The sequence below is a fragment of the Chaetodon trifascialis genome, chromosome 1 (genome assembly GCF_039877785.1).
Source record: "Chaetodon trifascialis isolate fChaTrf1 chromosome 1, fChaTrf1.hap1, whole genome shotgun sequence".
In the NCBI taxonomy this organism is placed as follows: domain Eukaryota; kingdom Metazoa; phylum Chordata; class Actinopteri; order Chaetodontiformes; family Chaetodontidae; genus Chaetodon; species Chaetodon trifascialis.
Genome location: NC_092056.1, coordinates 31,248,902 through 31,269,684, shown reverse-complemented (window position 1 = coordinate 31,269,684; position 20,783 = coordinate 31,248,902). Strand labels below are relative to the sequence as shown.

General features: G+C 41.1%; 1 protein-coding gene across 2 annotated transcripts in view; it reads right to left on the bottom strand.

Annotated features, from left to right (window-relative positions):
• Positions 1–232: 232 nt before the first annotated feature.
• il16 (interleukin 16) overlaps positions 233–20,783 on the bottom strand; it is a 47,802-nt gene continuing 27,251 nt past the window's right edge. Inside the window, exons 15-26 of one of the 2 annotated variants that reach the window (XM_070970044.1) lie at positions 17,195–17,282; positions 15,917–16,143; positions 15,575–15,712; positions 14,093–14,245; positions 11,033–11,126; positions 8,784–9,955; positions 7,510–7,661; positions 7,060–7,225; positions 3,901–4,002; positions 2,244–2,478; positions 1,909–2,037; positions 233–605 (exon numbers count right to left, since the gene is read on the bottom strand). In XM_070970044.1, coding sequence (XP_070826145.1) covers positions 439–605; positions 1,909–2,037; positions 2,244–2,478; positions 3,901–4,002; positions 7,060–7,225; positions 7,510–7,661; positions 8,784–9,955; positions 11,033–11,126; positions 14,093–14,245; positions 15,575–15,712; positions 15,917–16,143; positions 17,195–17,282 — 2,823 coding nt within the window. In that variant the 3' untranslated portion in view covers positions 233–438. Of the gene's footprint in view, positions 606–1,908; positions 2,038–2,243; positions 2,479–3,900; positions 4,003–7,059; positions 7,226–7,509; positions 7,662–8,783; positions 9,956–11,032; positions 11,130–14,092; positions 14,246–15,574; positions 15,713–15,916; positions 16,144–17,194; positions 17,283–20,783 lie in introns of both variants that reach the window. The other variant, XM_070970034.1, reaches the window with a different exon arrangement.

Genomic DNA, 20,783 nt, shown 5'->3' with positions numbered 1-20,783 from the left:
TACCCAAATTTTTAACCAAAAGATAGTGACAGCAGTTATTTTTAAGAGTGTCTAACAAAGGAAGCTTTACTGTCTCTGACCAGCTCTTTTTAGAGATGGTGACCATCAGCAAAGAACAAATGAGACCAAAGGAGCCTGAGCCTGTTCCTTCAGTGATGAATGTTGCAGGTGTTACAATGGGGCTACTGAATCAATTTTTATTTTTTTATTTTTTATTTTATTTTTTTTTTTTGGGGGGGGGGGGGGGAGACGACTGACCCTTCAATAAACAGAAATTGTCCTCTGAGCCATCTTGTCTCAGGTGGGTGACACTGACTGGCTGGTACCTGATTTCTATGAGATGATGCCAACATCAGTGTGCCCCAAGTGCTACTGATTAAATCCTTTTTCTTTTCTGTGGCCCCTCCATGCGTAAGCAGCTCCCAGCAGCTGTGTCTGTCATTCTGCCCCTCCCTGCCTCCTTCTGATGACGGCTGTGATGGGTCCTTCAGGTAAAGCCTTGATCATGTTCCAGGCCTCAAAGCGCGTCATGTCCTGCAGACTGACTCCCTGGACCTGCAGCAGTGCATCTCCGTGCTGCAGACCGCTCTGCTCAGCTGCTCCACCTGACACACACACACACACACACACACACACAAACACACGTTGGGCTGGGCACTCCAAAAGCAATGCCTCATTATGAGCTCTTGGTATCTTCCACAGTGTTACCATACTGGTTTCAATAAGGATGTTTCAGTCCTGATAACAAAACCATTACCTTTTGTTTTAGTATTCTTTAAAGGTCAAGTGTTTAGGATTCTAGAGGGACCTATTGGCAGGAGTGGAATATAATATTCATAATTATGTGTTAAGGGCTGCACGGTGGCGCAGCAGGTAGTGCTCGTGCCTCACAGCACGAAGGTTGCCGGTTCGATCCCCGGGTCAGGCGGGGCCTTTCTGTGTGAAGTTTGCATGTTCTTCCCGTGCATGCGTGGGTTCTCTCCGGGTACTCCGGCTTCCTCCCACAGACCAAAAACATGCTCATTAGGTTAATTGATGACTCTAAATTGTCCGTAGGTGTGAGTGTGAATGTTTGTTTGTCCTTTCATGTGGCCCTGCAATCGGCTGGCGACCGGTTCAGGGTGTACCCCGCCTCTCGCCCATTGTAGCTGGGATAGGCTCCAGCCCCCCGCAACCCCGAAAGGGATAGGCGGTATAGATAATGGATGGATGGATAATTATGTGTTAATTAGTGTATAATCACATGAAACTAAGAATTGTGTTTTTGTTGGCTTATATGAGCCCTTTGTATCTACAGAGGGAGTGGTTCATCTTCCAGGTAGTCCGCCATGTTTCTACAGTATCCCAGATTGGTCAAACTAATCACTAGCGAGGGCCTTTTGTGTTATTACATCACCTGAAGGCCACCATAGACACACAAAATGGAGGGGTAAGGGGAGGAGTTTTCAGTTGGGTGCAATCTGAAACTTCATCAGAAGATGGCACCAAATCCCATTCACTGGACCTTTACGTAAAAGCAGGTTTCTACCAACCTTTTTATTGCACAAAAAGTCGCACAAACCAGAATTCATGGCCAAGTTTCAGTCATGTACAATTTTAACATAATTACTGCGATGACAGACACGAGTATTACTGCTGTAGTTGTTATGTCTGTAGCAGCTTCCATTCACCAGGTTCCATTCCCAATTTTGAAAATAATTGCACTCCAGAGATTAATCACATCCCCTCCTTTAAGAAAATCTAAATCTCATAATTATCTGTCTTTTCAGTGATAACATTCATTCACAGTTGAATAAATAAACACCATTTAAAACCTTGATAGATGATTAGTGATGGTTTAGAATGAAATATAACTTATGAACTGACTGGAAATTTTTTCATTGGACGTATAACGAAATCATAGTGTACCTTTGAAGATCCTGTTGATGAATAAAGGTCTGTCTCCATGGATTGAGCCTTTTCCTCCCTCCAGAGTGAAGCCGACTCCTCCGGCTCCTTTCTCCAGCTCCACACTCACTGGAGCCCCCAGCTCCTCCACTGCAACACAAAACAGTCAACAAAACAGGGCATATGTAGCCTGCACACCTTAACTTAACCTTAACCCAAACTTGATATATTAACTGGTAGAATTTCTGTCATGGTAATAAATGTGAACCACAGGGCTTGTTTTCTGACAGCACTGTAAATGTGGAGATGGTCAAACGGTTGATGGCGCCACCCTTCTGTGTTGTTGTATGACTCACTTGCAGGGTCGTTGAGCTCTTCGCTCCTGCAGCCTCCCCCCTCTCTTCCATCCTCCTGCACTCTTTTGCTGATGACCACCACAGTCAACTTCAGACTGCGGGCCTGACGCAGAGCAGCGGTGGCATCAGCGTGTGTGACGCCACGCAGCGTTTGTCCGTTTATAGACAACACCTCATCTCCTTTCTGAATGGTGCCCTCCTGAGCTGCCAGGCCGCTGGGAAACACTCTGTGGACCTGGATGGAAAGCAGATTCAGAGAGTGTGTGAGAGTGTGTACATGTGCAGACGAAGGTCTCAGAGGTCTCAGAGGCCACATTCTTCGTGTTTTCACCAGAAGCCGTGACATATAACTGAGGGAGATCTCTGCAATAGCTGATATATTTGTCACTGAATCTTCGAAGCGTATGTAACCCACCCTGCAAACATTTGACGCCACAGAAGTTAATTTCATAAAAGCTTTATCAGAAATTATTGACTATGTTAGTCTGACCAAAACTACACTGTTTTGGTCAAGATGGAACAATGATGAAGAGAATCTGCGAGAAGGCCAAGAGCAACCAAAAACCAGACAGACAGACCAGAAGACAAAACCAGCCTACTAGCTGACTTGACATCTGTACTTTATTATTCTAACAATTCATCTTCCTGGCAAACATTTGTATTATCATGATATTATCATATTCAACAAATAATTTGCATATTATTTTCAGAACAAAGTGATATAATATTGCAACTACAAACAACAATGCCTGCATTATAGATGTATCTTTCACTGTTGTGTATTTTTCTTCTATTAATGCCACTGATCTGGATCAAGTTATCAAGCAGCTGGAATCTTTAAGTCCATCCAACATTATGAACATCTCACTGACTGAAACTTTCCCCTCCTCTCCAGGGGTTCTGTTATTACACCATTACTGAGAAAAATAAGAGATCCTTTTGTAATTAGTAACTATAGACTGATTTCAAACCTCAGTGAAATACTGGAAAAAGTTGGATAATTACTTTTCTGTTCATAGTTTTGAAGAGATTTTAATGAAGAGACATTAACATTCAGTTGGTCTGTACATTTCTGTCTTCTGATGATCTCAGGCCTATAAGCAAGCCGCTAAACCATTATCAATGATTTTTTTTGCAGCTGTAAAAAGAGAAGCCTGAGATAATGATAGCAGGTTTGAAAAAATAGACAGGAAGTGTATTTAGACTTACAGGCACTGTCTCTGAGGCATGGTGACCACGTCAGGAAGGAACAGTTATTTTGACTCTGATGCTAACTTTTAAAGTCACATCAATAATTTAAGCAAGACAAAACTAATGTGTGTGTAAAACACATCTGAAGCTAGAATATTTCAGTGCATGCATTCATCTCAGCCTGGTCAGATTACTATAAGGCTCCTCACATTGCTGGGTAACTCAAACAAACAGCAGGAAGGCGTCATCTCATTCAGGATGCAGCAGGCTTCTCTATCTCCAGCTCTATATCATTCTCTATATCTATATCTATATCTATATCTATATCTATATCTTTATTTATATCTATCATCCAAATATGGTCACCTCTGACTCTATATCAATGTGGACAAAGTACTATCCAAATTAAAATCAGTCCAAGTCTTGCTCTAATTTGATCAGCATGAATGTATAGAGTTCTGCTTACTGTAGGAGCTTTGCTCTCCAGATCAGAGCCTCCAGCGATGCTGAAGCCCAGTCCAGCTCCCTCCTCTTTATGCAGAATCACAACATGGATGTTCACCAGTTGCTGTGGAAAAAGGTCACATTACAACTTTAACTGCCTTTATGAAGGAGCTTTGAGCCACCAAGCATTTTTCACATTCACACAACTTTATTCATTCATAGATCATGTTTCCAAATGGAACTGACTCTGAGCAAGCCATGGCACCATCAAGCTAATTAAGGTCTGAGACTTTGGCTAAAGATCTTTAAGAGCTCTCAGTCAGATCCACCCCTCTAAATAATGGTCACTACTGGCACCAAAAAAAATGGCAAAGGCCAAAATGCCAAACTCGAGGCTTTGAAACAGTCATCCACAAATCAGTGGGTGATATGATGGTGGCCATGACCACTTCTTTTAGACAGTCTATACATTTAACCCGTGAACACCTATGGCTTACGGGAAATAGTGTTTGTTAAAGGCTGCAAATTAAAACAAATACTGAATAAGCAAGAATATTAGATTTTTCTATTTATTTTCTATTTAGAATATTAGTCTTTCAAAACACTGCTGCCCTCATCAAATATATGAAGTGAACCACAAAACACACTGTTGAGGCTGAGTTTTAGTTATTAGTGCAGTTACAAATGTCAGCAGGATTTTGAATGAGGTTTTCTTACATCTGGAAAAGAACCTTTAAAATCCAGTTTGACTGTGGCTCATGGTGAATTACTTTTTCAAAATTTGAGATCAAAGTCTTTTTTTCCAAAGAGTCCTTGCCAAACACGCAGAATAATTATGCTACATAAACAAACACAAAACTAACGCCCACAGAAGGGACTGGAATAAGCAAACAGGAAAAACAAGAGTGAGACTCTGCAGCTATGCTGACAACTCTGTGAGGCTACTGAGGCACAGCGGTGCTTTGAACTCAATGCTAACACTAGCATGTTAGCATGCTCACAATGGCAATGTTAAACATGTTGAGCAGATATAATGTTTACCATGTCACCATGTTCACCATCTGAGTTTAGCATATTAGCATTCTAACAGGCTGATAAGCACTAACTAGAGAGTGCAGTTGAGGCTGTTTTGCAGGTATTTGGTCATAAACCAAAGTATGAGACAAACTGAAACTTTGACGTGATGGTGGCACTTGATGTCGAGGGGAAGGGAGGGCAACATGAATGTGAGTACCAAATGTTATGGTAATCTATTCAATTTGTTGAAATACTTCACAAACAAACAAAAAGAAAAAAAAAACCCTGCAAACCTCATGGGAGCATATTTCACAGAATAAATGAAAACATTGTCCTGCTGGTGGCGTGAGATGAGAGGTCAAGGATAACCACTGGAGGCCCATGACTGTCATTTTTTATAATTTCATTAGAATTCATCTGAAAGTTGAGATGATCAGTGTGGACCAACACAGTATTTGACTGATCAGCAGCCTGACAATGCCATCCCTAGAGTCATGCTGCTACCCCAGCCATCTGCTGAAAAACCAAACAAACTTTACGCTATTCAGACATTTTGACTCTAAAAATATCCATTATTTTATGCCTAAAATAATTTTTGGTGACTAGTGCCAGTAACTAGTGTACAATACTTGATTAATACTTGACAACTTGATTACGTTGAAATCCCTCATCACACTCAAATAGTTACACACATTCAGACCTGGAAGCTGCCCAGTGAAACCATGGTCTCATTTACTGGCCACTGAGCAGTTCCACTGGAGAACCTGGGGTAAAATGCCTCGATCAAGGGCACCTCAGTGGTGGTAATGAGAGAGGACAAGCACTGCTTTTTTTTTTAAAAAAAAAAACAACATTACAAATCTCTGTGTAAAATTGGTGCAAATGGGAGCGAGGGACAAATGAAAAATAAATATGAGCAGTTCTACATTTATATTTGTAATAGTGCAGTCATAAAAAACAGCCAGATGGGTTTGAATATTTCATCAAGGTAAATAGAACACTGATGGTTAATGTGTAAATCCTGTCTGACAGTATTATGGGTTGCTATACAGAACACAGAGCACTGATCTTTCAACGGAGGCACCTTGTGTTTTCAGATCATCTCTATTTACAGAAGGTTCTCAGTCTGCTGTTTAATACACAGCAGATGTTGAGCACATGATGGCTCTCAGATGGCCAAATATTTGAGTTGTAACTGAGATTTCCATTTGACTAGGACACATGTAAAGTTCCTCCAGGACGCGCACACACACACACACACACACACACACACACACACACACACACACACACACACACACACCAAAAAATGAACACAAAACACACCAATTACAAGACATGCATGCCAAATAACATTATTCAAATGGATCATAAAGGCACAGTGGCCTCTTTGATTCTCAGTAATCAGAGACAGCAACAGTATTAAGTGCACAGTTAGATCCAATACCAGACCACTGCAAAAATATTTCATCCTTGTAAAAATATACTACCTAAAAGTTTACAGTAAATACAGTAGTATTTAATTAGATTGATCCATTGAAAGTTCAAAAATACACCTGAAAACAGCACTAAAGCTCACAAATCAACATGTTTAATGTGGACACAAACAGAGATAAAAATAATCATTTGTGATTTTAGGGGAAGATATGTGCTGGAACTATTACTTGACAAACACAGCTGTAACAGTGTATCCACCCTGCACTTCAGTGCAGTGTCTCCGCCCACAGCGTGGTTTGCCATTAAGAGCCAGCAAACACAGGTTTGCTTTTGGTCTCTGAGCAGACGCGATACATACCAAGCTCCTGCTCCACTGTAACAACAATACTGTGTGAACTGCCTCACAGTCACAAAGAAATACTTTTCATTTTTCTTGTGGACAAAGCCAGTATTTAGCAAGGTGGGAGAGTTTTCTACAATAATTGATTAACATTTGGTGGCTGTTTTATGTGTACATTTCAGTATATGCTATGATTAAATCTGACTTCTTGGAGGTCAACAAAAAATAAATTCTTAAAGGATTAAGCATTCACCTCAATAAAGTGGGTCTCACTTTATTTGATGTGATGTGTATAAGACTGACATGACACTGTCATAACCATCACATGACACCATGTTCATGTCATGAACAGGAAGTCTTTTTTCTTTTATTATTACTATTTTTTACCTTCAGCGTCTCTTCATCCAGACCTTTGACTTCCTGGATCATTCTCTGTATTTCTTGTGAAGGGATGGCTGAGATGACAGAATGAACACATGCAGAAGTGACTGCTGCCTTGTCATGAGATCCCCCTTCCCCTCGCTCAATGGTACACTCCCTCAGTGTCGCCAAGCTGTGATTAAAAAAAGGGGAAAACACATTACGGATGAGAATGTACTGATACCTGTGAGCATTGTGCATACGGTGTGTAATGTGCTGTGTTTAACATTTGTTTTGTCAAGAAAAACTTGTCACTGCTTCTCAGATGAAACAGGAAGTCATTTTTTTCAACCTGAACCCACTTCCTTATGAATATAAAGCAGGCACAGAGTGCCTTCTGGGGGAGGAGTACCTCTAAATGATAACACACTGCATGCACAAGTCATGTTTGGACAATCTGATGCGCAGACGTCTTACCTGACAGAGAATCCCCTATCAGTGCCATCTGGGACAACCTCAGACTCCTGTGGGTTTGTAAAATCCACTGCAGAGGGGCTTTGCAGGTTTTGGGAGTGAGGGTTACCATGGCAATGGTGCATGGGTAGAGACTGCATCAACACTTGTGAAACCTAGACCAAAAACAGCACATTCAAATAGAATAAGACACAATTAAAATCTTAATTTTTGAGTCGTATTTTCTTGGGTTATCATTCCAATGAATAAAATTGATGTATTCCCGTTAACCTTATGTGAATTGCTGGTATGTGGGACAAAGACAAGTGATGGGTCAAGAAAGACAGGCAGATAATCAGACAGGCCAGGAAATGAACCCTGAAGTTAGCCAAACATGGTCAAAAGAAAAATCATAGTCATTATTAAATTATTATGGTCTACTGTAAACATCCACAACATACAGAACCACTTCCTGCTTCCACTTTGACTCTGAAATTGGACATGCGTGGAATGAAACTTTGTTTGAAATATATGCCCGACTATACAATGTCAAGTTTGAGGCATGTCATATTGTGCATTGAACACCTTGCACCACAAAGAGTTTGGCAAGTGAACCCAAATGCAGAAGACAGCAGGAAGACAGGATCAAAAACAGAATGATTTGTCCTTTAACCTCAGACACAGGAACAGGTGAACAGAAGAGCAAACTCAACACAGACAACTCAAAACTGGACTAAAATACAAGCTACACTGTTGAGGGGATCACGTGCAGGTGGAGAGATGAAGAGAAGTTCAAGTTCAGAGGAATGAGAATAAGAAAGGAGCAGGGAAAACAGTGGGAGCAGAGCAGGGCCAACAACGGTGAACAGCAAGAGCAGAGCTGGGAGCCAGGAGAGAAGGGAAAGGAGAAGACACCCACCCACCCAAACAAACAGCCAGAGCAGCACTGAGACACACAGGGGAACACAAAGGAAATAACTGAAGGCACAACCATGACAGTGACACCTTGTCAATCAAAGCTCACACAGTGTAGAGGGACTGGAGTGGTGCACACACACGCAGCTTTCCTATGCAGTAAAGGCTTATAGAAACTCAGGTGTGCTAACCTCCAAATAAAGCTGTATAGATAGTCTGGATAAACAGTTGTTTGTAGCTTGTTTACAACTGTATGATTGCATGTTTGTGTTTCTTGACCCATCAGATTTTGTTAAAGCAGTGCTAAAATGGTAAAAATGGCCTAATCTCAATCATTTCTCATATGGTGAATATAGCACATTACCATTGTTCTTCATGATTACCTGGTTACTGAAGGCGAGGATTTTCCCTAAGCTCTCTCCCTCCAGGCCCCTCAGGGCCAGGTCTGTGGGTGGAGCAGCACCCACAGTCATGCTCGTCAGCTTTCCTGAGCTCCGTCCTCCGTCCCCCTCTGGCTCCTCTGGGGGACTTTTCCCTTCAGCTTGATTGATTCTCACAGATGTCACAGGAGGTACAGCCTCGGGCTCTGTGGAACTGTTAAGATCCTCTCTGTGTAGCTCAGACTCCTGCTTTGATGGGACGTCATTCCTGTAATCATGGACTGCAGCTGAATAAGAATCATGTGTCCCTGAAGCCAGATCAGTGCTGATGTTGTCAGAAAGTGGGAGATCTGTGGGGGAATGGAATGGGGAAGGTTCACTCTCAGAGGACTTGGCAGTTGTTTTATTATAAGCTTCAGAAGTGGAGGAGGTGATAGCAGAAGGTGTAGCAGAGATGGTTTTGCTGTCTGTCTCCCTAATGGATGAAGGCTGGTTTGGCTGGATCTCTTTGGGGATTTCATCTTTGCCCTTTCCATAATCTCCATGTGAGGCTGGGTAATTCCTGGACTGCTTCTCCATAACATGAGGAGAGGTGGAAGGTGCCACAAGCCTCCTGCTGCCCCCTTTCTCTGGACCCTCTGGACTGGAAAAAGACTCAAATGAGTTGATCTTTTGTTGGATTGATAGCTTGGCTGTTGATGAGGCAGACCTGACTCCAAAACTTCTGTTGAAGGCCACAGTGGGCCTCTGCCCTGCTGGTTTATCTTCCTTCTTCTGGTCCTGCTCATCCCGAATCTTCCTCAGACTCTGGCGAAACCAGGTAGGCTTGGGTGCCACCGGGGGACCCCTCTTTGCTTCTGGAGGAGTTTCAGATGTGTTTTCAGGAATCATGTCAGCCAGAGGATCTGAGGTCATGTCTGTGGCTGTGCCATTGAGTTCGAGGTTGTTCTCTTCATCACTCATGGTGGCAGGCTTGCTGTGGGCGTTCATAGGCTGTATCCTGTCAGCAGTGTGGTGGCAGTGATGGTGGTGGATCTCAGGCACCTCTTCAGGGGAGCTGTCTGAAAGACGAACCCAGGGATCCTGAAGCTGCTCTTGAGTATGTTGGTCAATACGGGCCTGTCTCCTTAGAGTTCCTCTCTTTGGCTGTGAGCAGAGCACACCTGATGAATCACCTATTCACACAACACAAAGAAAAACAGAAAAAATTGGAGATGTGGTCGTATGTTACAAACATTTTCATTTAACAAACTCATTATCAAATATTAGTGTTTTCACACTGTGAAACAAATGATGGCTGGAATAGTCATCCGCAAGCCCCATGAAGTCCAAGGTTCTTCAGTCCAAAAATGAGTGATTTCCTGCATTTAAGTGCATTTATATAAAACCAGCAAAAACCAAAGTGCAATAAAATTGCTGATGATGGAAGTGTAACAAAAACCAGGCTATTTTTTACTTATATCACCACTTGGATATGTGCAACATACTGTTGGGTGTGGTCTAACAGTTGTCCACAGTTGGTCATCATCAGCTTTTAGGACAACCATCCATCCATCCATTTTCTATACCGCGTATCCCTTTCGGGGTTGCAGGGGGTGCTGGAGCCTACCCCAGCCATCAACGGGCGAGAGTCGGGGTACACCCTGGACCGGTCCCCAGTCGATCGCAGGGCACAAACACACAACCACTCACACTCACACTCACACCTAGGGGCAATTTTACAGTCACCAATTAATCTAATGAGCATTTTGGTCTGTGGGAGGAAGCCGGAGTACCCGGAGAGAACCCACGCATGCACGGGAAGAACATGCAAAAGGCCCGACCTGGGAATCGAACCGGCAACCTTGCTGGTGTGAGGCACGCGCACTACCTGCTGCACCACCATGCAGCCCTAGGATAACTATACAGTATAATTTCAAGTGAGGTTAATCATACTAAATTTGACCTTTAATATTTGTGCTTCTGCTCAAGGATCCTTAACAACCCTGCTGTAACTGAAGCAGAATTGAATTGACCATCAACATTGCCTCAGCCCCAGTTGAACTCCATCATTATATCCTGATTGAATTTTATCTACTGACACATAAAACACTGCTTCAAATAGGAAATGGAACCTGAGTTGCTTTCCACTGAAATACTGCTAACCACAGCAGCTTCCTGTCACGTTGCTGAATTTTACTGCTTGATTAATCAGACTGTTCTGAAGATGCATTCAAGTGCTTAAATGTAAGGTAAAAGTGCTTGTCTCCTACCTGTGTGTAGTCTGTCGTTGGTGCTGGCTGCTGTGTCTGGGTGAGTGAAATCTTCTTTGCTCCCCTCTGACTGTTCTCCTATTTGTTCTCCTTCCTGCTGCACAAACAGGAAGTATTGTGTCACAACAGCTTCTCTCGCAGCAACCACATAGAGGTGCAGTAATGTACGTTCCTTCCGCTGAGATATTCATCCACATCTCTGCTACTGTTCTCACACCCTTTCATTCAGTCAGTACCGGGCCCATAACCTAACAAGCAACAAGCATGATGCATATGGACAGAGGTTAAATTGGGATTTGTGAGGAGAGGGATCCCTTTTCCATTGATATGGGGTGGGCTGGTTTCAAAGGGACTATGTCTTCCAATGAAAACTGCAGACATTGTGTCCTATGTATGTGGATTGTCTATTGCCTAAATTGCCCACAAACCCCTCTCAAATTGAAGACATGACACTCCTGCTGCTGTTAGATGGCTGCTGCTCAAAGAGAAGGAGGCTACACTCTACATTTGTTTTGTCAGCGTGACACAGCGTCTGTAAGCAGATGTTTCAAGCCAAAAGTGTGAGAATTGGCCACTGTGACAGTTTTGACAGGGTGTGATTTACATGACAGTAATTTAACTCCATACAGGCACACAACAAGCAGTGTTTGCATGCTGACATGCACACAAACACACTCACATGCACAGTAAGTATGATTGAAACATAAGATTGGTATTGTAACCACTATATTATGCATTTGTATTCCTTATTCACTTGAGTGAGTTTTCAAGGCCATTTACACATATAGAGAAGTATACACACACAAACAACACAAACAACATGGCCAAAAGTATGTGTCCACCTTAACCTTATACTCTGGCCCAATATCAGATGATTCAGCACACAATATATAATTTGTACACCTGGAGCAAATTTCCTGTGCCACTGTAGGTTAGTGGTCTGTCATGCAATGAGGTGCAAAGTCAGGAGACCAGAGTCTGCACTCTGTGACAGACCTGCAATAATGTTTGCCTTTGAAAAAAAAGTTTCATCAAACGTAACCACAACTTTATCATGCACAGATTGTAGGAGGAAGGAATGGTAAACATTGGCAATGAATGATAAAATACATCAATGAGCATAATGTAAGGTGTTGCAGAATTGCCTGATTACAGTGTTTTTTCATAGTGATAAGGTTGTACAACCATGTGTAACTGTTGAATGTTTCATTCCAAAACCATTGGCATTCATCTGCTACTACAATAGTCTCTGCTCGGATGTCTTTCCAAAAGATTTTGAAATCCAGTATAAAAAATAACTCCACAGAAAAATCACACAAAAGTCAATGGACAGTGGTGTCCACATGCTTTTGGTCATAGAGTGCTCATAAGAACAAAAACTAGAGGGGAGGAAATGTGGAGGCATGACTGATTTGGTGTTGCATGCAGTAGTTGTCATGTTTTGGTTGAACTGTACTTTCTATTGAGGCATCTTTTATAAAGAGCTTATAAGCTGTAACTAGTGGCTTTATTAATGTTAATAAATAATTAATGATTTATTTATCAATCAAAGGCCATTCATGCTCATAGATTAACCCATTAAGATGTCCAAATAACATTAACCCTTAACCTTGCCTTTAATTACAACTTTTAAACACTTAAAAGTAGTACCAAAAATACACATGTAAAAGAACAGCAGTTAAATTGTGTGCTGTCAGTGTGCTGTGAATAAAGAATTGTCCCATTCTCTTTACATTTCATTCATAAAAGGTCATTCGTGTTCGGCATGCTCTCACCAGCAAATCACTGAAAGGCACATCATTTCACATACATTCCTTAAGAGTAATCTGAGGATGCTTCGCAAGGCCTTGTATACACTGCTGAAGAACTGTAGGCAGTGAAAGGAGAGGAGAGGAGAGGAGAGGAGAGGAGTGTGTTACATGTTACTCATTTCAGAAGAAGCAGGATTAGTACATTGAGGGAAACATTAGTATAAGCAGGTACAGTACACTGAAGAAGACAGTGCAGTTAGCAGGTAGCGTTCCCCCATCTGTCTCTTCTGATGCTTAAGAGAAAGAACTCAGAGTGGAAGTGAAGCAAATAGAGCTGACAGCTTCAGACATACCTTGTGACTGAACTTAGATACTGTTTGATTAACCAAATTAGCTGGATCTGAGCAGCATCTCTCAGACAGTGAAGGTCAATACAGTGAAGAAAAACCTTCACATGTACTCATTTTACTCTTTTACTCTGCTTAACTTTGGACTTGCCTTTGTTTATCACCAAATTTAAATATTTAAAGAAATGTCCCTTTTTCGCTCTTTAACTGTATGGTACATACCTCAGGTAAGGGTTGGGTCTCAAACCTGGCAGATTTGGCCAGGTTGAACTTTAGGCACTGGTACAGGCTGATCTCAGTTTTAAGACTGTACATAACTCTTTTGGTTAAAATCTCTCCATTTGAGCCAAAAATAGAGGTTGAGTTACAGGTCAATTAAAGAAAGGAAATTAATATTTTTGCAATCAATGTCTTATCATTGGTGAATTTCTGTGAATTTCCCTTAGGGATGAATAGCCTACCTACCTACCTACCTACCTACCTACCTACCTACCTACCTACCTACCTACCTAGTGTAACTACATGTACATAAAGTTTTCATGCTTACAGGCTTGTAGCATAGTTACCTTCAAGGCTGGGACATGTAGTCAGTCTGTAGATCCTAAATACAAATGGCCTGTATGACGATCTGTCTATAAATATGAATAATCATATATCTGTATGATGGATAGAGGAGGTTTTAATTTGGTGGTTTTGTCAGAAGCTAATTAAAACATATCATGAAAAGTCATGCTGCATTTACTTGCACATGACGATTTGTCATACTGTATATTTGCAGTAAGAAAGAGTATCTACAATGATTTCAGGACCAAAGATTGTCAAAGTAAACACCATGGTGTCCCCATCATGATGTAAAAGGAACCCTGTTCATTAAAGAGCAAATGCAAGTGAGTACAATTTTTACAGCTTCTTTAACTATAACCCTCCTGTGTTGTCCTGCAGCTGTATGTAGAGTGCTGTACCTGGCAGCTGGTGTGCAATGATGACTCCAGTCCTTCATCTCTATCTGGTGATCCTCTACTGGAGCCACTGGAGTCTCCATTATAACCCTCCTCACTAGTCACATCCTGAGGCCAGCAGTACCGACGTGGAGAAGCTCGCACCCTGCAGGTGGACTATGCACGCATGCACGCACACACACACACACACACACACACACACACACACACACACACACACACACACACACACACACACACACACACACACACACACACACACAGTTTACAGTCAATGCACTAATATACAAAGGCCTAATTCAGACTAGTAAATGGTAAAGCAGTCATGTTTACTGGCACATTTCCCATGAGCCATGGGACTATAGTGGAACCTTTGGGGTTATAATTAAGGGTGAATGATTTATTGTTTGGAAGTCAGATGTCCATTAGGTTGGCTGTTGTACCCATTAAACTTTGTATGAACTTCTGTATGGATACAGTGTGCCTATTCATTTGATCTACTTATTGTATTAAATCTTTATTTAAACAGGAGTGAGATTAAAAATCTCTTTTTCAAGACAGTCCTGACATAAGACAGACAGCATGCACAATTATTCAGTTACAGACATCAAGCAAACATATAACAATTTACAATGAAAACAATGCGCAAATTACAGAATCATAAAATACCAAAAAATATTCAGCAGCATTCAAAACATCTACAGCCAGATATTCTTGCTTTCAAGCCTTTTAGAATCATCATAATGCATTAAGTGAGACAGCTGCTGAAGATTCAGGTCATTTTGCAACTGACAGAGTACTGCAATGTCACTGAGTACAGACTTTATGGACAATTAGTGGGAGTGAAGACAACACCTCCCTGTGCATTTTTGAAGAATGTACTGTTAAGATGGAAGCAGACCAAGAATAGCCTTAGAAATAAGAATATGCCAGTGGTTGAGTCTACAGGTGGACAAGGCAGACCATCCAACCCCTGCATACAAACTGAAATGGTAAGTCAGGGCTTTGTAAGAAATCTCAGTGGTCCATGGTAGACAGTATTCTGCATGGCAACAATACGTGCATGTATGTAACATCACCACAGTCCAGCAGAATATTGATAGATGTGCTTAGATCAAAGAATCAGTGACTGCAATTTTTTTTAGAAAAATTTCTTAGTCATCTCCGTCCTCCTAAGACCCAGTTTTTCATTCCTGCAGAGGACCTGTGATAGTCTGACAACTTGCCCCTATTGCACCATGTGTCATGCCAGATGGACAGTGCAATAGGGTTCAGCCCCCATGACCCTAAACAGGATATGTAAATATAGAGAATGGATAGACCTTGAAGATGTGAGAAAAAATAATGCAACAAAATAGGGTCTCATGGCTATTGTGGTAGTCCCTTTGAATTTTGTTCGTGTTTCAAAACTACTTTTATTTTAGTCTTAACGCATTTTTTTGAAGAGGATATGAAAGAAGGAAGGAAAGGATGTGCATGTGGTACCTTGTTGCCCCTGAAGGCCAGATCTAGGGCCTGCTGACTGGATAAGGTGGCAGAGGAGGAGTTGTATGGGACGTTGTAGTCTTCATCAGGATACACAGGCACTGATAGTCTGTTGTCAGACCATGTCTCTGTCATAGACTATACAACAGGAATGGGACAAAAATAAGATAACATACACTGCTACACATCAGAAGAGATGATTACTATTTCCAATTAAGAAAATCATACATCAACATTCTGATACATTCTCATAAAAAAATCTATATATAGAAAACTAACTAACTCTCTGAATACACATCCTAGAAACTGTATTTTGAACCATGTGTTTTCCCGTTTGGTTACCTTGGGTGTGTCTAGGCTGTGGACACGGGATGACGGGTTATGGTGTGTGTTGTGGAGGTTGTGGATGGTGAGGCAGCGGTTGTGGTGGTGGTGGCTGGCGGTGTTGTCGCTGCAGGAGCGGGTCATGGTCCTCTGTGCACGTCGAACCGTCAGCTGGCTGAAACTCTTCTCCAGACAATGCTCACATCTCTGGCGGCTATGAGAGCAAGACTCCAGTCTACGCAGCCCTGGCATGGGAAAATAAATACAAGAATTTTTCTGAAAATAGATGATAATATATTGAAATAATGGCATAAACAATCACATGAATACTCACTGATCTCAAGTATTGCATGAATTAGAGATGTAATGAACTGAACAGAGGCTTTTCAATACTTCTGCATTCAGTATGTGTCTCAAACTGTCCATGTCATCATAGTGAGGCTACTCACTCTTGATCAATGTGCAATAGTAAGCATTAGAAATCTGAATGGTCCTTCCACTACACTGGTGCTGAGTTATAAATACAATGACAATGAAACATTCTGATTGTGAGTGGAATTTTTACTGTCTATTGGAATGTTTGGACAACTTGAAGAGGCACTCCACTGGCTTCACACATGCAGTTCAGTTTTATTTCCATGAGTAGTACTACTCACAAGCCTGTGAAAAAAGTTATACTTTGTCTTTTGTGTTGCTTTTGGAGGAAGCTTCAGCTTTCTAAAATCTGAAAAAATAACTGATAATGTCATTAAGATTATCCTGGATTGGGCTGGGAGACAGATTTACAAGTATAGAACTGGAAGCCTGTGCAGGCATTTACAAGGCGGATTCTGATAAGTGAGTTTTATTATGGAATGTCTAGAATCCAGTGTTATGGAGTGTAAACCCCACAAGGAACTAAATTTGACAAAACTCTGGAAGTGCAACATCAAATTACTTGAGTACAACTTTAATAACTCAAAACGTACAAGAGCTATTTCGAAGAAAAGTCTTTTCACCATTCTAGAGAATTAAGCACAATTTGACATACTGCATGTATAATGTCTGTAACATTTGAGCTATGGGGGATCAAAATTGGAAACATTCTTTGTGAGTCTCTTTAAAAAATGCAAATATTTATGGTTTATGAATTTATGAATTTTAAAATAAAAAATGCATTAAATTCAACACTAATGGTACAATAACAGCAGAGCAAAAGAAAGGGCATGGGGGAATGCTAATTAGTGTGCAAGACAACATGAGTCAAGACAGATATGTGCCTATGGAAATGTAATAATGAACAAATAAATATGTCACCATCAATACTCCACTGGCTCTTATCCTTTCTCAGTTTGCTGTTTTCCACTGCCTGAGCGATAGCGTCATTCAGCTGCTGCTCTGATACCTGTGATACACAGAGTGCAGGCGATGGGAATGTCAATGGTGATGTGCAAGTCAGGGTGATGACAAGTACTGATTTTCACATTCACATTTTAAAGAGAGTTAAAAAGGTCAAAAAGGACAACATACGTATAAAAACAAAGAGTATAAAAATAGTCCTAACATTATCGTCTGAGCCTTAAAATCCAAGTTGTATAGAGCTACTACAGAGCAGAATTCCTCTCTCAGTATGTCTGTAAAACTATGAAATCTTCTGTATTATAAAGTACCAAAACCAACACTGACTTGATTCTACTAACAAGGACTGTCTGCGTCCAAAGTCAATAATTAGTAAAAACACAGCAATGAGCCACATTGCTCCACTCTATGTTGATACACACACACACACACACACACACACACACACACACACACACACACACACACACACACACACACACACACAGTCATTAATTTGGCTCAATACAACATACACCATCCTGCAGCAACATAAACTCAGCAAAGCACCAAATTCATTCTGCTTCAAGTAGTTTAGAATCTAGTTATACAGAAATACTGAGATTTCAAACCACCACCAAACAACAAACAAGAGTTACTAGAGAGGCAGTTTAAGAAACTAGAAAATAGAAACAGTGTCAAATGTATCCCTGCTAGAAAAAACAGCACAGACCAGCATCATTTCCATGCTGGTCCGTGCTGGTCTATGCTGGTTGATGCTGGATTGATGCTGGTTTAGCTGGTGAGTCAACATAGCTATGTTGGTACACCAGCATGGTATTGCTAATGTTACCAAGCCAGTAACATGCGCACCTCGGCAAGCACATGTCCTGACTGGTGGACCACTAGTAATGCATTACCTGGATTATTACCTGTACTATTTTACATCTGCTTGCCTTTTTTATTTTGAGCGAATCTGAGTTGTGGAATTTAAACGGAGAACAAAAAGCTGGAGTGAATGTGGTTTAGGCGCAGCTCCTCCGTCTGTAAAATTGCCCCTAGGTGTGAGTGTGAGTGTGAATGGTTGTGTGTGCCTCTAGCCCGTTGACGGCTGGGATAGGCTCCAGCCCCCCCGCAACCCCGAGAGGGATACGCGGTATAGAAAATGGATGGATGGATGGATGGATGGATGGATGGATGGATGGTTTAGACGGAGGAACGTGTTTACAGGCAGCCAGTCCTTGTCATATCATTAATGTTATGTTGCTAACATTGTTTAGTTGAGTTAACCTAATTTACTGCACATGTATAATGTAACGTTACTATTGATATTTATGTTTTATTGATATAAGCAGCAAAGCACACGTAACAAAATTTAGCGTTACAGCTGACGTAAAGTTACTTTGTAGTGCTGTAAACCGTTAGCTTGTGTCCACACTTGGTCCAACACAAACTAGCCTTGTCTCCTGTTTGCCCAAGGTCTGGTTAAACGGACCTTCAAACTGTGATAACACCCGACGTTTTACGAGTAATCCATCTGGGATTAAGCCCTCACTAACATCTGAATATCAGCGCTGCCTGTGATGATCGATCATTAAATGTCCAACGTGAGGCGCGACAGGTGACGTCATTATAATGAGCCATGTGCTTCTGTTTGTTTGAGAAACGATGGAAGATTCAATGATGGACAGATGAAGAAAGATACACTTGCATCAGAACAGATTCATTTCATTAGATAAATATCACTTTTTCATTTAGTTGTCTGTAGTTGTGAAATAATTCTACGGAGGTGACAACGCTTGCAGATGAGATTCAATTGGAGCTTTACAGGAGCTACAGATCGCATTTGTTTCGTTCCTTTTTCAGAGCTCACATGGTATTTTCTGCTGCTGACATGTAAAGACCATTTTAATGAATATGAAAATAGATGCTATTGAATATTATTACATACCCTATCTTTAAGTAGTTGAGAATTTAGTAGAACAAAGAAATTTGATAAACATGACCTGTCCTGTGTCTGTCCTCTCTGTCTTTGTAAAAGGGAAAATGCAGCATCTGCTGAGATCCAGAACTGCCTTGGGAGTTGCTGTGATGTATTGTGGGGTTGTTGGTTTCAGCAACTCCACTTCAGGCCTTCATTCAGCCTGCAGGTAGCACCCTTTTCTCTTCTCACTCACATCCAAACACATATTGGCACATGATATGATTCAGTTACTCAGTGGTGTGAAATATTTTCGGTTTGATCTGAACTTTGGTGTGTGCCAAAGTGCCTGTATTATACACAAATGAGGCTGCACAATATGCTGAAAAAATCATATTGCAGTTTTTGTTTTTTTTTGACAGATTGATTAGTGGGAATGATTATTTTTACATCATAATGATATGACATTTGTTGGCATCTGTACCCAACTGACATGTTTTCTAACATCTGGAGAACAAGATTTGTAGGCCAGAGCATCTCTGCATCATTTTTGTCACACATTTGACTGTCATGTCATCCATCAAAAAACTGCAGCTTCTGCAGTTTGAATATTGCACTTGACTATATTGCCACTTTGATAAAAATTTTTATCAACTGTGCAGCCCTACCCCTAGTCGCCCAATGCTGTGCATCAGTGTGTCAATGTGTGTGTGTGAATGATTAGGTCTCCCTGATGAGCTGGTTGGCACCCTGCATGGTAGCATGTATGCACTTAATTACACAGAAATACGGTATGTGATATGGCTTGTGCTTGTCTTGGAGAGATGTTATAGAGGTGTTATTTGGCCTTTAACTTGTTATGTACGTGTTGTATGTTTATTTCTGAATATTTTTTACACTGATAACTGCTAATGATGAGAAACTTGCTTGTGTTTTTTTTAGATCAAGCATTTGAACAAGGTTTACAGGGGAGAACAGCACCCAGCAGAGAGACAAGTCCACCATTAGTAAGTATCAACTGCAGTATATGAGACAAGATATTAATCAATTATTAGTATGGTCAATATAATCCACTGTCCCTTACATTGTGACTGAGATCTGTATGTGGAGACAAATCTGTAAAACTTTAGGCTGAAAAAAAAAAAAAAGTCCAAAAAAGTATTTCGCTGGAAGAGCTGGAAATACAGACAAGTCATCAGGTACAACTCACACAGGCCTCTCAATTGGCTGTCTTATCACACATGACTTTTGCTACACTTCTGCCATGGTAGATCTGCAAATAAAATGCAAATTGAAATCCTACTAGGACTTTTCAGTGACCCTTACTGTGTCCTTTTTCCCTCCCCCACCCCCAGATGCACCAAAGATCCAGCTGATTACTGGCAATTTGGAGGAGGATTCTTCTTTATCTGCTACGTTGCATTGTCACTTCTGATACAGATTCATTGACCTTTTGTAGTATGTTTTGATTTGACTTAATAACACACTGTATAGTGGGGGTTCTAATTAAGACTGTAATGATTGTCCACAAATATTATCAGAACTGTGGTATACAGAGCCCCCAAGGGCAGCTCTTCACCTGTTTCAAAGGTGAAATCATGACCTCAAGTGATTGTACTGCTAACAGATAAGATAGACACATGGAGA